The sequence below is a fragment of the Anolis carolinensis genome, chromosome 4 (assembly GCF_035594765.1).
Source record: "Anolis carolinensis isolate JA03-04 chromosome 4, rAnoCar3.1.pri, whole genome shotgun sequence".
Classification (NCBI taxonomy): Eukaryota; Metazoa; Chordata; class Lepidosauria; order Squamata; family Dactyloidae; genus Anolis; species Anolis carolinensis.
In genome coordinates, this window is record NC_085844.1 from 160,699,380 (window position 1) to 160,717,077 (window position 17,698).

General features: G+C 40.1%; 1 protein-coding gene across 1 annotated transcript; it reads left to right on the forward strand.

The window, feature by feature from the left end:
- The first annotated feature begins 8,377 nt into the window (after nt 1–8,377).
- LOC134298345 (uncharacterized) lies at nt 8,378–16,796 on the forward strand. The gene is made up of 2 exons (XM_062978126.1): nt 8,378–13,663; nt 15,158–16,796. The coding sequence occupies exon 2, from the start codon at nt 15,159–15,161 to the stop codon at nt 16,509–16,511; it is 1,353 nt and encodes a 450-aa protein (XP_062834196.1). The 5' UTR covers nt 8,378–13,663; nt 15,158; the 3' UTR covers nt 16,512–16,796.
- Nucleotides 16,797–17,698: the final 902 nt, after the last annotated feature.

The following is a 17,698-nucleotide window of genomic DNA, read 5'->3' on the forward strand; positions in this document are numbered from 1 at the left end:
GCCTGGTTCTGTTTAACATCTTTATTAATGACTTAGACAAAGGGTTAGAAGTCACGATCATCAAGTTTGCAGATGACACCAAATTGGGAGGGACAGCCAACACTCCAGAAGACAGGAGCAGAATTCAATATGATCTTGACAGACTAGAGAGATGGGCCGAAACTAACAAAATGAAGTTCAACAGGGACAAATGCAAGATACTTCACTTCGGCAGAAAAAATGGAATGCAAAGATACAGAATGGGGGATGCCTGGCTCGACAGCAGTACATGTGAGAAAGATCTTGGAGTCCTCGTGGACAACAAGTTAAACATGAGCCTACAATGTGATGCGGCTGCTAAAAAAGCCAACGGGATTCTGGCCTGCATAAATAGGGGAATAGCATCTAGATCTAGGGAAGTCATGCTACCCCTCTATTCCGCCTTGGTCTGACCACACCTGGAATACTGTGTCCAATTCTGGGCACCTCAATTGAAGGAAGATGTTGACAAGCTGGAAAGCGTCCAGAGGAGGGCAACGAAAATGATCAAGGGTCTGGAGAACAAGCCCTATGAGGAGCGGCTTAAAGAACTGGCCATGTTTAGCCTGCAGAAGAGAGGGTTGAGAGGAGACATGATAGCCATGTACAAATACGTGAAGGGAAGTCATAGAGAGGAGAGAGCAAGCTTGTTTTCTGCTGCCCTGCAGACTAGGACACGAAACAATGGCTTCAAACTACAGGAAAGGAGATTCCACCTGAACATCAGAAAGAATTTCCTCACTGTGAGGGCTGTTCGGCAGTGGAACTCTCTGCCCCGGATTGTGGTGGAGGCTCCTTCTTTGGAGGCTTTTAAGCAGAGGCTGGATGGCCATCTGTCGGGGGTGCTTTGAACGCGATTTCCTGCTAGTTGGCAGAGGTTGGACTAAATGGCCCATGAGGTCTCTTCCAACCTTACTATTCTATGATTCTATAAACTGAAATAGTTAAGGTTGGGTTACTTTTTAGTTAAGATTAGGTTATATGAATGCTACAAAGCACACAGATTTGGAAAAAAAAAGCATGCCCAACTGACTGACTAACTAAATTAGTAAAGATTGTATTAAAAATGTAACTAATTATTGAAGATGAACAGAAAAAGCAGTGAAGTTATTAATCATTATTTTACATCATAATGTAAACTTAGCTATAACTTGCATATTGAAAAAAGAAGGTTTGTTTCCAACTATTGAAGTAAAATTAGCAGTTACTGGCTTTAATTTGATTTTACCTAATTACTTATTTAAATTCAATTTTACTTAATTAAGCACAGCAACTTATTTCCTAGCTCTGCAAAAAAAAAAAGGCCTATAAGAAAACTCCAGCCTCTCAGTCAGCATCATTTTATTCAATGCATTTGTGATTTCTCCATCTCCTGGTTTGTTTGAATTGTTAATGTGGCTGTTGGGTTTTGTTAGTATTAATTTACACATCAGTTGCCTTCTCTAATGGTTCAAGATTTGCTGATGCTTTCCCCAGTTTGGTGTAACTCTATAGTATTTTTTATAAAAAATGTAGCCGCACAGATGGTGTTTTATGAGCTCAGTTATTTTGGTTTATGAGTGGGCGTTTAACTTTACTGTGAGCTTGCCAAGGGTGTGATAAGGGTATTGTCCTCCAGTGTAAACTGTTTGGTTGCCACTTTGCTTTAATGTTAATTGCATGTTTCATTGTCACTATTTAAATAGATGGAATGAGAGTGTCTGCTGTGCACCATTCAATTTCTCAGTAGTGACTGGGAAATGAATTCATTTTTGAAAGATCCAGTTCAGCATGCAGTCTGAAATCTTTGGAGAAGAAATATGTAGAAGTAGCTGACAGACTGTCTATGACTTTAGGTTCCTGGAAAGAATGCTAAACCAAGCTGAAGGGCAGCATGTAAAAATACATTGCCTCTGCATTTATATTGCTCTTATTGTGCGCCTTCAAGTCATTTCCAATCTATGGCAACCCTATAATAGGATTTTCTAGAAAAGCTTTATTCAGAAGGGGTTTGCCATAGCCTTTCTCTGTGAGTGAGAGCGGGTAACTAGTTCAAGGTCACCCCGTGGCTTTCTATGGCTGAGCAGATATTCAAACCTTTGTCTCCCAGATTCTAGTCCAATTTCCAAACACTACATCATACTGGCTCTCAGCAACTCCCTTGTCTTATCCCAGTCTTAAAATGCAAAGGAAACTTTGGGGAAACACATATTGTCTCCTTATTATAGACCCATGTTATAAGAACAGTGTATGAGTTTTGGTGAGATTTAGTGCTTGAAAAAAATATTTTTCAAAAATAGTTAAAGTTATAGTTCCAAAACTAAAGTTCCAATACATTGTGCAATTGTAATTGTTAGCCACTTTGAGTCTCCTTGTGAGAGAGAAAGTGGGGTACAAATGCTATAAATAAATAAATAAATAAAATCTAATGGATGGTTAGCTACTTACAGGGATTTAAAAAATAAAAATCCTTTATCTTTCTGTTTATTCACAACAGTGAACATGGGCAGGGATGGGGGGTGGGGATGTTAACTTTCTATGGATACAGACCTTAAAGAGAGACTCTGACTTAGAAAGTATTTCTGGTGCAAACATGACCTTGCATTGATATTTCCTCCTAAATCCAAGTCATTAAGGGTCAAACCTTTTTTCTTAAAGGTAAATAAAGTTAGAGTAGTGCTTCCATTACTTTCGTTGCCCAAAAATTCTTTAGTTCCATAATGTGATAATCAGAGAGCAGTGAAGTATTTAAATGATGCAAGCCACGCGTGCTCATTAAATGTTTTAAACTGAGATAAGTAAAGTTGAGTCTGAAATAGAAACCATAATAAGGAACAGCGCACGTAAGTATAAACTGTATCACATGGCTGAAATGATCAAGGGATGGTTGCTCCACATCATGAAGCTGTGGATCCTACAGATCCCGGAACCAGTTCAAGGTCAGCCTTTGTGGTTTGTATAAGCACTATCCAGGAGTCAAACCAGTTCTAGAATTTTCTTCTCTGCCAGTTTCACACTGACCTAAGTGCTTCGTGTGGATGTGTCCTGTGTTAGACTAAAATTACAAGTATTTCCTTCTTTGTCCATGTATTACTTACTTTAGAGACCTAGGACATTATTTTGGATGAGCTGTCTGCCAAGTATCCCAGAGACCTTTTGGATGACACTGGGAAAGGGGGTTTTCTCGCTCAACTTTGTCATCTGGGTTCTCAGTTCAGAAGCAGGGAGCAAGGTGGTGGAGTTGCAATAGTCGCTTTAAGTTTATTGATGTTAATTTGTATTTTGATTTATGCACTTTCGTTGACTATGGTATTGAAAGTTTGCCTTTTTGTATGTAAACCACTCAGAGTCCCCTCAGGAAGAGAGAGCGGTCTATAAATAAAGTGGGTTGTTGTATGTCTTTCGGGCTGTGTGGTCATGTTCCAGAAGTATTCTCTCCTGATGTTTCGCCCACATCTATGGCAGGCATCCTCAGAGGTTGTGAGGTATGGATAAACTAAGTAAGGAAAGGAAAGAATATATATCTGTGTAGAGTCCAGGGTGTGGTAAGAGTCCTTTGTCACTGGGAGCCAGCATTAATGTTTCAGTTAATCACCCTAATTAGCATTGGAAATGTTTTGTCTCTTGCATCCTTTGTTCAGTCAAGCCCTCAGAGTTTTGGTTCCCATCTACTGTTTTGATTTCGGAGTTTTGTAATACTGGTAGCCAGATTTTGTTCATTTTCATGGTTTCTTCCTTTCTGTTGAAGTTGTCCACATGCTTCTGGATTTCAATGGCTTCTCTGTGTAGTCTGACATGATAGTTGTTGGAATGGTCCAGCATTTTTGTGTTCTCAAATAATATCCTGTGTCCAGGCTGGTTCATCAAATGCTCTGCTATAGCTGATTTCTCTGGTTGAATTAGTCTGCAGTGCCTTTCATGTTCTTTGACTCTTGTTTGGGCGCTGCATTTGGTGGTCCCTATGTAGACTTGTCCACAGCTGCATGGTATCCAGTAGACTCCTGCAGAGGAGAGAGGATCCCTCTTGTCCTTCGCTGACCGTAGCATTTGTTGGATTTTCTTTGTGGGTCTGTAGATAGTTTGTAGGTTGTGCTTCTTCATCAGTTTGCCTATGCGGTCAGTGGTTCCCTTGATGTATGGTAAGAACACCTTTCCTCTGGGTGGATCTTTGTCTTGACTCTCATGGCTTGTTCTTGGCCTTGCAGCTCTTCTGATGTCTGTGGTGGATACTATCTATCTATCCCTCTGACCAGGTGCCCTATCCTACAGTTTTCTGGGTTCACGTGTTCATCTGAAGATAGGTGACTGGAACAAATTAAGAATTCTGGTGGTGTACCAACCATCCCACTGATCAATCATCGTTCTTCCTGAGCTAGCCAGAGTGGTCCAAAGTTGGTATTGGCCCTATACCAGTCAAGATGGTGACCAAAAGCAACACTGAATCAGTTATGGTCACCATTTTTTGTCAGATAGATTTATATTTATTAGAGGATCACTATCAGGGGTTCCAGTCTGCAGGAGGGATGTTAAATTTGCCCCTCTATCTCTGAGTAGTTGTTCCTTAGAGCATCAGTCAGCTAAATTTGTTAAAGTTTAACTGAGATATATGATAATGAACTGACAGCTTATTTGAAAATATTTTGGCTTTAGTTTACCAGAAAAAAAGGAACAAGCAGTGAACAAACTCAACAAGGGGGAGAAGAGGTGTAGAATCTTGCTTTTCATAAGACACTCAATCAAAAGCAAAGTGCTATAGTCCTTAATTTATCTGCTTCCCATTAATAACTTTTGCCATCTTGATTCCCTGAAATGTTGCTTGGCTACATGTGACCCATTTTTCATTTATGAGATGTTTAAATTTGTGACAAATATAGCTGATTTAACCTCAAAAATTTTTCTTTTATTTCCCCTCTTGCAGTGCATACCAAAGTACTATAAGGTATATATTTGATAGATTCTCCTTTTTGTCTTCAAATAAGGAGACATGCAGTAATGTCCATCAAAAGTGGTTTTTTTCCTATTATTTGGCTTACCCAAATTAAGATCTCATCCCAAAATGTGAGTATCATTTGACGTAACAGCCAGATAGTGGTCCAATCTCCTAATGCTTCACATCCTCCATTATGAATCCTGTGTAGCTTGAATGGATATTGAAACCATTTATGGATCATTTCAATGTGTTCTAACTATTTTAAGCTGATACTGATTTGTAAGTTAGGTTTTCTCAAATGAAATGGAATGCTCTGAATTTCTTGTCTTGTTTCAAAGAGTTATATAGGGCTGATTCACTCCGCATTAGTCAAATAGTGTTCCATTAATACTTAAGAAGACCACAGACCACACAGGTACTAGAATACAAGGGATGTATAAATATCTCTGTATCAGATTTATTAAAATTCTTGGAATCCCACTTGCAATTTTTTTCCTTCTTGTTTAGTACTGGGTTGTGAGATATTGTGATTTCTTCCTGCTGTTCAAATTCATGTAGTTTTCTAGTCAATGCACTTTCTCTAATTTTCACATTTATTTGTATAGTAGCTAAATGCATGCATTCAGCATGCCTCAAATATCTGTGTTTAGTCACCTGTATTTTAAAACTGATTTTGTGCAATTTGTTTATTGTGCAACTTCTACAACTTCCTGTGGTCCTCACAAATATACAAAGGCTGATGAAGATATTTTCTCACAAGCACTGAAAAAATATTTTCATCCAAACTGTCAAGTCCAGCAAATATAATTCAATCCTTACAGGTAGATTAGTAGTTCAAATATTTGCACAATTCATAGGTCTTATTAATTTCAGTGAATCATTGTGATCAGAAATAGAAGGAAATAATAAAATATTCTATTTTAATTTCAGAAATTGTTGCCAAAATTGCTTTTTGCCAAGGAATCCATCACCTCTATTTTCATTTCATTTCTGCTTCTAGAAACAATGTTGACTTTTTTAAAAAGTATTTTATTGTCCTGTCAGAAGTAGACAGGTATCTGTTCCTTGTTAGACATTTTCACATCCCTCTTAAGAGCTATAAACAGAATAAAATATTCAGATGCCATAAATATATTCAAATGTGCCTACTTTGTGCAATGTGTTTTAGAAATGAGTAAAATACATCAGCTACATAATACTTTTGTTAAGTTGCTCCTTTTTAAATTTCTATTACTTGGTAGCCAAAACCAATTCAATGTTTATGCCTTGTAGCTTTCCCTCTGGTACATTTTTTCCCAGCACCAAGCGAGAGCATTATGATAATCTTGAAATTGTACACAATCAGCGCTCATATGTGAATGTTTTACATAATATTGAGCTTCACATGAATAATTATTTCATATTAATTAATACACATGCCCTCTTATTCCAACTTCAAAACCTCTACTTCCATCATTACCTAACCATGACTAGAATACAGAGGAATGGCTTGGCATTGCATAGAGTTTTGCAAACCTGATCCCATATCAAGGATTATGACATGGAAATGAGCTATCCATAAATATTAAAAATTATCTTCATTGCACAGATGTTCACTCCATTTATCTGCAGAATTTCTGGATCACATATTCCATATGAATATGTTGGTATCCACCAAAGATTGCTTTTGGCAGGTTATGTGTTGATATCAGCAGGAAATAAATATCAAAACATTAAAAGGTATAAAACTTTAAAACAATAGCTTAAAGGTGTTTTACAAAGCACAGATGGCTTATGTCGTTCAAGTATGGGTGTCTGCAACAGAATTAGAAATCATGTGTAGGATTTGTGAGTTTATGTGAATGACTTGGAAATAATGGCTCCTAAGCATATGTTGTATGTATGTAAAGCTGACTGAATAAAAATGATATTTTCAATAAGTAACTTAAACAAATGCTGTGAACATAGTGGCATTTTTAGCAAGATTATATGGAAGGTTTTCTCTACAGCATGTTGAATTGTAGAACCAAGTCTTAAACTGTTTAATCTCATTATAAACAACTGCTATAGAGGAGCATCACAAACTCTTTCAGGCTGTAATGCTTTACCCATCTGTAATATAGAATCATGAATCATAGAATAGTAGAGTTGGAAGAGACCACATGGGCCATCCAGTCCAACCCCCTGCTAAGAAGCAGGAAATCGCATTCAAAGCGCCCCCAACAGATGGCCATCCAGCCTCTGCTTAAAAGCCTCCAAAGAAGGAGCCTCCACCACGGCCCCGGGGAGAGAGTTCCACTGTCGAACAGCTCTCACAGTGAGGAAGTTCTTCCTGATGTTCAAGTGGAATCTCCTTTCCTGTAGTTTGAAGCCATTGTTCCGTGTCCTAGTCTGCAGGGCAGCAGAAAACAAGCTTGCTCCCTCCTCCCTATGACTTCCCTTCACGTATTTGTACATGGCTATCATGTCTCCTCTCAGCCTTCTCTTCTGCAGGCTAAACATGCCCAGCTCTTTAAGCCGCTCCTCATAGGGCTTGTTCTCCAGAACCTTAATCATTTTAGTCGCCCTCCTCTGGACGCTTTCCAGCTTGTCAACATCTCCCTTCAACTGTGGTGCCCAAAATTGGACACAGTATTCCAGGTATAATAATAATAAAACAACAATAGCAAAGATGTACAGGATTGTACACATATATTCATTTCTTGGTTGTTTATCTTTGCTTTTCTCTTATGGTTTCTCCTAAATCAGGGGTGGGCAACTGTAAAAGGCTAGGTGGACCTTTATTAGCTTCCTATGAGACATTGGGGGGCTGCAGACCCACTCCACTCCACACAAAATGATTTGCACCCTACCTGAAGGATTTTAGAATTTTTAAAAATTGTAATGCAAAGTTAGAATGAAACACAAGACATTTAGAATGAAACACAAGATGAAGAAGTACTCCATCAAGGACTCGGTGTCACAGTGGATGATGAAGCAGCAGCTCTCCCTGTGGTCGGAATCGAGCATACCCTCATGAAACCAGAAGCTGGAAAATGTTAAATAGCCTCTGTGTCTTTGTCTGTGTGTGTTCTATGTCTAATGGCATTGAATGTTTGCCATGTATATGTATATTGTGATCCACCCTGAGTACCCTTCAGGGTGAGAAGGGTGGAATATGAATACTGTAAATAAATAAATAAATAAATAAATACATCTGGTCCAACTTCTCTGCCTTTTCCAAAAAAGAGCCCCTGGAAATCAGCCTGCATAATCAAGATGATACCATGAACGGAGAAAACATAGCTGTGCAGAAGCATTTGAAATATACCTAGGCAATTCAAGTATAGATCACCCTATACTATATAGATCACCCAGAAAAATATGAACATGAGGAAATTCCTTGTTTTCCCAAAAATTGCCAATAGAACCCAGTCAATCAATATAGATCAATTACTATATCTGTCAGCAGGGATGGCAATGGAAAGCCTTGTTTTATTGGGGATTTTTGTCTATGTTATTTAGTGGGGTTTAATGGTAAAGGTGGGCAGGAGTTAGCTACTGCTGATTGGCTATGTGTTGCCATGGTAACGTAGCTGCTTCTGTAGAAATGTAACTATTTCGAGGCTATCAAGAAAGGGGCGGAGCTAGCTGGATGAAAAAGGAGGGAATGTTTTTAAAAAGAGTTAGATTCATGTTTTCAGTGAGGGAAGATAGAGGAAAGACTTCTGTGTGTTCGGTTTAGTTTCTAACCTGTGGGCTAGAGGGGAGAATATATGTGTTTAAGTGTGCAACTACTAATGCTATATTAAAGTATAAAAAGGATTTGTTTATGTCCTGGTTCCCAGCTGGGTAAAGCTGAGGGAAAGAAATACTGTTGAGACAAAGTTTCAGTCAAGTTGTTGATGTTAAAGAATGAAAGATATTATCTATATTATATACAGGTGAAACTGAAGAAGGAAACCTTTGTAACAAGTTCTGCTTATTGGACTAAAGAAACCATAAAAAAATAGGGTTGTTGTATGTCTTTCGGGCTGTGTGGCCATGTTCCAAAAGTATTCTCTCCTGATGTTTCGGCCACATCTATGGTAGGCTTCCTCAGAGGTTGTGAGGCATGGATAAACTGGGCAAGGAAGGAAAAAATATATATCTGTGGAGAGTCCAGGGTGTGACAAGAGTCCTTTGTCAGTTGGAAGCCAGTGTTAATGTTTCAGTTAATCACCCTAATTAGCATTGGAAAGGTTTGTCTCTTGCCTGGGGGGGCATCCTTTGTTAAGTCATTAGCCGTCTTTGGGGCTCCTCTGCCCTCAGACTGTTGCTTCCCATCTACTGTTTTGATTTTTGAGTTTTTTTTAATACTGGTAGCCCGATTTTGTTCATTTTCATGGTTTCCTCCTTTCTGTTGAAGTTGTCCACATGCTTGTGGATTTCAATGGCTTCTCTGTGTAGTCTGACATGGTAGTTGTTGGAGTGGTCAAGCATTTCTGTGTTTTCAAATAATATACTGTGTCGAGGTTGGTTCATCAAGTGCTCTGCAGGGGTCTTATAGCTCTGGATATTTACACAGGAAGTGCCATGTGTCCCTTCAAGTGTTTTTGAAGATGTTCATGACCAGAGTCACTGGGTTGCTGTGAGTTTTCCGGGCTGTATGACCATGTTCCAGAAGCATTCTTTCCTGACATTTCTCATTCTCACTGCATTTGGGGGCGGGCACCAAATTTCTGTTTGCTTACACTTGAAAATTATCTAGGGTCAGCCCTGTCTGTCAGCCAAATGTTTTATCAATTTCCTGTGCTTCGAAATGACAATCAAAATGAGCCAATCTCTTTCTTCAACAGGCCACATGGACATTTATAATTCTATAAGATCACCATTGATGTCCTAGATCAGAAGAGCACATTGATACAATGCTGGTTTCAATCCTAATCTTGAACTAAACACAGTAACTACAATCCCTTAATAAGTTCTTTTGGTTAAACCCCACCAAAAAGAATTGAGATTTGTACAAAAGTGCTATCCTATTTTTTTGCAAATCTCACAATTTGAGAAGATATTTCTAGGTGAATATGTTAAGTGACTTGATCCCTTTGATAAGAAATAAGACCCCCTGTGAAATGGCGATAAATCAATATACGACTTCCAATGAGTGATTCCATACAAGCCCCTACCTTTCTTCATGTATTTATTCCCATAAATTAGAATTGGGACATATGTAAATATTTATATTTAGCCCTTCCTATATAAATACTAGTGTTAAAAAATAGAAGACATCCATTCAATTCTTGACTGGCCTATAAGAAAAAAAAGACAATAAAGAAATAAAGGAAAGCACCTGATTTAATTTTTCTCAATAGACAATGTCACTCACTCACATTCCTAAAGATATGTCCTTCCGGGCTGTGAAAAATACAACAGTTGCCATGTAATTATAATGTTTTATTAATAATTGCATTCATTGCTTCAGGAAAATTGTATTTCTGTCTCAAATATGTCAACATTATAAAGTCAGACAACTTTTCAAGGTTTTTAAAGAAAAATATATCATGTTGAGTAATGAAACAAAGCAGAGATTTCATTGTTCTGTGATATTATTTTCCATCTTTGAAAACAGGTGGATGAAACATTTTTTTGAGTGTCTTTTTTCTGAAAGCTAACTTCTGCAGACAATCTAGGCAGGGAAAAATTGATAGTCTACCTGATATATTCTGCTACCACAGTATATAAGTTATAACATTACATTAGAAATGTTTGTACATGTATAAAAACAGGACAAGTGAATTTGATTGTTTCATATTCTATAAAGTTCCCCATTTTTCATGTGTAGTTTCATTCTGTCCCAGTTCCACATAAGTTTACAATTTCTTTAAGTCCATACAAAATTCTGGAAGCCTCTTTACATGCCATTTCCCCTGATTTATGCATTTTTGAATACAGTTCACCTGATAAGAAGCACATTTCTCTGCAATTTTTGGAACAGCATCACAAGATTTGGAAAACTGTGAAAAACAAAAGATAAGTGTGTTCTGTTTGATACATGGGCTCAGGCATCAAGAATTGGAACATTCTCTATTTGAATTCAAATACAAAGTGTGTTTCTGTTTCAACGTTAATAATCTCCCCCTTCCTTACATATAAAGCATTGTCCTATTCAATAATATTTGTTATTATACTATTAAATTTTTGATAGATGTCTTGGCTCAGTTTCAGTAGAGAGGGCATTGCCTGGAATATTTTTTTGGCTGATTATCAGGAAGCAATGTGAATTTAGTACCATTAGAAAGGCCAAATTTTGCTGGGAAACTATTGTAAAAGATACTGGCATAGATAGATACAGCTTTCACTTTTTAAAGGCTTCATTTTACCATCTCCTGTGTTAGAAGTGGCACAAATTGTACTGCCATTTTTTAACTGGTTAGTCTCATTCCAGGGCATTTACAGTATTAAAAAAACAGAGGCAGATGGTGCAGTTAGATCAGTGGTTCTCATCCTGTAGGTCCCCAGGTATATTGGCCTACAACTTCCAGAAATCCCAGCCAGTTTACCAGCTGTTAGGATTTCTGGAAGTTGAGGGCCAAAACATCTGGGGATCCACAGGTTGAGAATCACTGAGTTAGATAGAGTTTGGACTTAAGATTAAAAACTCCCTTCTCCATAGATTTGGGTGGGAATTTCTGCTGTATCAGTTTTAACACTAGAAACACATGTGCAAAGTGCCATCCCATCGCACAAATGACTTCCCCTTTGGTTAGATCAGTGGTTTTCAACCTATGGGCCCCCAGATGTTTTGGTCTTCAACTCCCAGAAATCCTAACAACTGGTAAAATTGACTGGGATTTCTGGGAGTTGTAGGCCAAAACACTCGGAGACCCACAAGTTGAGAACTATTGGGTTAGATGTCTATTGAATACATATCCTCAATCAACATCAAAGCACAAAGATCACTAATCCACAAATTCTATTGCAATACTACTCAAAGTGTATGGACCAGTGCCAATTCACAAACCATCATCTGCCAGTATGCAGAGAAATAGTCTTCTAAAGAGAAACAGTTGTTGCCAATGGGCACAAAGATGACACCAGTCCCTGTCATATTAGGCAATAGCTTAAGCACTGCAAGTCTACAGGTCACAAACCAAAGCTGGCCATGAGAGCACATTTCTGGGAAGCAGTTTTTCCCAGTCTGCTTCTCATTTGCATGCTTGGCCTGATAGACTTGTTTCACATCTACTTCGATTCTGTTCAAAATAAAGTTTCTATTGTCAGAGGACTTTTGTGAAGAAATGGGAACAGGTAGTAATTATCTCAGTGAGACAACAGGTAGACATGTTCCAGACTAGCTATGAGGAAAAGTCCTATCAGCCTCCTTGTATCACTTTTGCTTAAATACTTATATCAGCTTATTTGCAGTCTAGTAATTCTTTCTTTCTTTCTTTCTTTCTTTCTTTCTTTCTTTCTTTCTTTCTTTCTTTCTTTCTTTCTTTCTTTCTTTCTTTCTTTCTTGGAAACACACAAAAAGTACATTGTGAAACTTATTTCGATATGCATTTTTAAACATCTTTGCTCTTAGAATAGATACTTCTTAATGCATTTACTCTCACAACTTGCATTTCCACATACATTTTTTGATCTGAGAACCGCTTCAGAACACTTTGGGAGTGCAAAAGCCAGTGGATAACTAAATTTGAATCCAGACACTAGCCCAGAAGGTTGCAGATCAGGTCAGTTCATATTGGAATTGCAATTGCTTCCAAGCTGTGAAATGATTATAAACTAATGCCATGACTGCTGCTGAAATATGCAGGTTAATTTGAGGGTCCTAAGAACTGTGGATGTTTGACCATGTAATAAAGCATTTGTTCATAATGCCATGAAATTGAACATTTTTATTGTACAATAGACAATTCGTTTGCAATGAGAAGCCCAATATTTTTGTATGCCCCTGCTGTGACCTGCCTGTCACTTCTTCTTCCTATCCAGGTATCCCCCTAAGGGGAAACTGCAGAGGACAGATTTAGTGGAGGGAGACAGTTGACAGTACTCTTCTCAGCCCTCCTTTCTATTTTCTTCCTTCTGTCCATTGTCCCTTTTGTCAGATGATGAAATGCAGCTTGGAATGCTCATTAAGAGCCTTCTCAGGAGTCCAGAAAGAGTTTTGAGATAGTTTTTTGACCAATAAAAAGACTCACTTTGGTATAACATTTTTATCTAATAATAATAACTTTATTTTTGTACTCCGCCTCCATCTCCCTGAAGAGACTCGGGGTGGTTTACAGATGGCACAAGATGCCTTAAACAACGCATAAAATAAACACACAGTACAATACAAAATAAAATCACTAGTATATAAAACAACAACTTGAACTCAACTACATGAAGCAATACTACTGTTTCCCATACTGTCTAGCTAAATGCTTCTAAAATGTCCACAAATAGTGAATTAAGGCAAAGATTCTTTCCTACTCCTGTTACTCAAAGAACTGGGCCAGAATCCATGTATCGGTCCCAATAACAGAATCAAGGGACTTTAGATAAGAAACTTCCCCCCACTGCACAGCTGGGGGAGGGAAGGGGATTTGCCCCCTCCCAACGAAGGAGAGACTTCTGGAAGGGGGGCGGGGCTTCTAGGAAGCTGCCCGCCTCTTAGATCACTCACTTTTGGAGCTTCGACGTGAGAGGATCCAAGAGTGGGAGCTCCTGTCCCTTGGTGCCGAGGTCCAGGAGGAGAACGTCGAGGGAGATTTATCCCCTTTTTTCATCTGTTTATACTACTGCTTTGAGGTCTGTATAGGAAGGGAGAGAGGCTGAGGCAGGGGAGCCAGGGTTGGCCTTGGCTGCTGCTTGGCTTCTCCCTCGACGTCATTGTGCCTGGTAATGTTAAGAATTTGTTTGGAAATTAATTTGCTTCCCCAGTTCTAAGGGGTTTTGGGCGGAGGAGGGTGCGTGCGGGGCCCTCGCGCCTCTTCTCCGTTCCTCCCTTCTTCCTTTGCATGGTCCTGAGCCATGAGTGTGAAGGTGTAGGCGGGGGCTTTACTTTTGGGAGATATGGGGATGATGTACCTTTTTTCCATGTTTAAGTTGGCTTTATTTATTGTGTAATTTTATTTGGATGGTATGAATGATGAATTGGTTGTTTGGGTTGCTTTTTGATTTGACGTTTGGGAATGGAAGCTATGTGGTAGGGTCGCCATTTTTATTACCAGTCTTATGTAGAGGTGTTGCTGGGCAGATTGGCTGTGTTTGTGGCGCGAATTCCCTGTTGCTGGGCAGATTGCCATAGCCGTTTGTGTCGGTTCTGTGAATTTCGCGCTCTTTTTGCTTGTAGTTTGCCGCGGTTTTTCCTTGGGCAGCCATGTTGGTTGCCAGGTTGGGTGAGGGCTGGTCAGCCATTTTACTTGTGGGCATGGGCAAGTGTTTGCGGCGGCCATATTTGTTAAGGGAATTAGGCTGGAAAGGACGGGCGCCATGTTGAGTGAGGGCTGGTCAGCCATTTTACTTGTGGGCATGGGCAAGTGTTTGCGGCGGCTATATTTGTTAAGGGAATTAGGCTGGAAAGGACGGGCAGCCATTTTTGTAGCTGGCATATTAAATAGTACAATGGTGGCCATTTTGTTGATCGGTCGGCCATCTTTGTTAAGGGAATGGCAGCCATTTTAGGTGCTTCATGGCAGCCATTTTACAGAACGTTTTTTAAGGGATTCTAATGGCGGTGGCCATTTTTAATTTGGGCATACTCACATTGCATTGGTTTAATGCTATAACAATTGATGGTATTGACTGATTGGTTTTTAAAAATACAAATGGATTATTAGTAATTGATTAGATGGTTCAAGTTAAGTCATTGATAATGTATGGAGATTAATTAATTCATATGTATTTATGGTGGCTGATTAATTAATGAATTGATATTGGGGTTAATTGATTAATATATTTAATTAATTTCATGGGGTAATTTATTTAATATGCTATTGAGGACAATAAATTAATGAGATTCTCTATATAAATTGGGGTATTAACTTATTGAATTAATTTTAATATCATGTTTATATAGTAGGTGCATATCAGTGTGTGGTATTGTATGCTTTAATTAAATGGATGCTTGGTTGCTTTTGATTTAAGAAACGTTAGTCGCTTCGGGTCCCTTGGCTTGGATAGGGTAGGGAGTTGGCTCATTCTAGTTTCTGCCAGCCCCTCCCCCCCCCCCACTTATTTGCTACTGAACTTTCTTCCTCAATATTAACTTTTCGTGGTCTTACTGAACTTCTTATTTTGCAGTATGCCACCGAAGAAGAATGTTGGGGGGCCTAAGGGCAAGGGTCCTGCGAAGAAGATTCCAGCAAAGCGCCCGCCTCCACCAAGTGGTCCTTCAACCGAGGATGAAGACTCTGCACAGTTGTTGGGAGTGTTGGTCGCCCGGATCGAGGCACTGGAAAGAGAGAAAGCAGCGGCTGCTGCTGCGGAGGCGCAGAAGGCTGGTGGGGGCAGTAACACCGGGTTAATTAGGTCCTTATTTTCCCGTATTTCTGCCTTAGAAGGGGAAAGGAGTGCTGCAGTGCCTGTCGCTGATGCGAGCCTGGTTACATCTACGCCGGTGACCGCTGAAGCTGTTCCATCTACTTCGGCGGCAGCAGCTGAGATGAGAAGTGCCGTATCCGCTTTAGGTAAAGGGGACACACACACCTTCCCTTGGGGAGTGGCAGACTCTCAAGATCTTATCACAACCCAAGCACGTGACGAGCCTGTTCCATCAACCAGCGGCACGCAATTAGCTATCGTGGCTCCGGTGGTTGAGACACCAAGCGTGGTGGTAGCCTCTTTGGATTCAACACCTACTATTGAGAATTCTTTGTGTTTTTGGGGCACGGCTGATTGGCCTTTGCCGGCCTCCGATAGCCTTAGTGCTACAGCTTTAGGCTCGCATTTGGCTCAAAAGACAATTGATAAAATTTTAAGGAATGAATACATCGACATTTTTACCCTGTATTTCAGGGAACTTGATAAGAAAGAAAAAGATGATTTAGATGATGAAAGAAAGGAAATTATGAAAAAACGCAAAGTGGACCAGAATTGGGGCAATTGGTTCTCTTGCTTTTTAATTTACGGAGGGGTTCTAGTGAAGGCTTACCCTTCCAGAGCCCATTCTCTTTTTCAGTACATGAACATTATCAATTCAGCTTATGTAAATTTTACAGGTAGCGCTTGGCTCTTGTATGACAAGCGCTTTAGGCTTCGTGCGGCTCACTCTCCAACTTTGCGCTGGGATTTGATTGACCATCAGCTGTGGTTGGAGGTTCTAACTCCGGCACGTCCCATTGCGGGCGAGAAGGCCGACAGTGGGCACACAATTCAAAATTCTCGAGCTGGGCAGTCCTTTCGTCAGCATCCATATTCCCAGTATCAGCAACCACAGCAATCTCAACAACGCTTGCTATGCTGGGAATATTCTTCGCAGGGAGTTTGTTCCCGAAGAGGTTGCAAGTTCCAGCACGTTTGTGCCATCTGTTCAGGGCAACATTCTTCCAAATTTTGCAGTAAGGGAAAACCTGGTAAGGGTGGGGGAAAGAGTAACCACGATCCCAGGAGAGGTTTCGGCTCAGGTGGGTTTTCCAAAGGGGCCCAGCCCAATTAATCTAGTTCAGTTAGATTTGTGGTTATCCAGTTATCCCAATTTAGGCGCAGCTAGTTATCTGCGTGCTGGGTTTTTTGAGGGTTTTAGGATTCCTGCAATGGGACATAGAGCTCCTTTCAGGGCACCGAATCTGAAATCCGTTATTGGCATGGAGGACGTTGTCCTTGCTAAAATCAATAAGGAAGTTGCAGAGGGTAGGGTTCTTGGCCCATTTAGGTCTCCTCCCACTCCTAGGTTAAGGGTTTCACCATTAGGGATTGTTCCAAAGAAGGCACCGGGGGAGTTTCGACTCATTCACACCTTTCCTATCCCAGGGGAAGGTCAGTGAATGACGCGATTCCTGATGATTTTTGTACAGTCCACTATACTTCTTTTGATTTGGCGGTTAGGAAAGTGAGATCTAGGGGGCCGGCGGCAGAATTGGCAAAGTGTGACATCAAGTCTGCTTTCCGGCTACTGCCTGTACATCCGCTGGACTTCGAGCTGTTGGGTTTTCAGTTCAAGGGGTTGTACTATATGGACAGGGCTCTTCCCATGGGCTGTTCAGTTTCCTGTGCTGCTTTTGAGTCCTTTAGCACCTTTTTGGAGTGGGCCCTTAAATCAAAATCGGGTTTATCGGGGGTTGTGCACTACCTGGATGATTTTTTATTTATAGGGATGTCTGGTTCTGGAGAATGCGAATTTCTTCTGCATTCTTTTCAGGAACTGGCCGATCAGTTAGGGGTTCCCTTAGCCCCCGATAAAACAGAGGGCCCGGCTACTAAATTGACCTTTTTGGGGATTGAGCTTGATACAGTGCAGCAAGCCTCCAGTTTACCTAGGGAGAAAGTTTTTAATCTAGTAGATAGGATTCGAGCTTTTGTTACCCGTAACAAGGCCACATTGCGGGAGTTTCAGGAGCTTATTGGGCATTTAAATTTTGCATGCAGAGTCATAGCTCCTGGGCGTCCTTTTTTGCGCAGACTCTGCGATGCTATTTCTGGGGTTAGACTTCCGCACTATCATGTGCGGATTACACGTGGGATCAAAGCTGATTTGGACATTTGGTTACAATTTTTAAATCAATATAATGGGATTTCCTTTTGGAGACAGGATCTTTTGTTGAAGGATGCTCTTCAGATAGCTTCTGATGCTTCTGGAGCCATCGGCTTTGGTGTATTTTTTAATGGGCATTGGTGTGCCGAGCT

Coding starts and splice junctions, on each gene's coding strand:
- LOC134298345 (XM_062978126.1), top strand. CDS start 15,159: ATGCCACCGAAGAAGAATGTTGGGGGGCCTAAGGGCAAGGGTCCTGCG.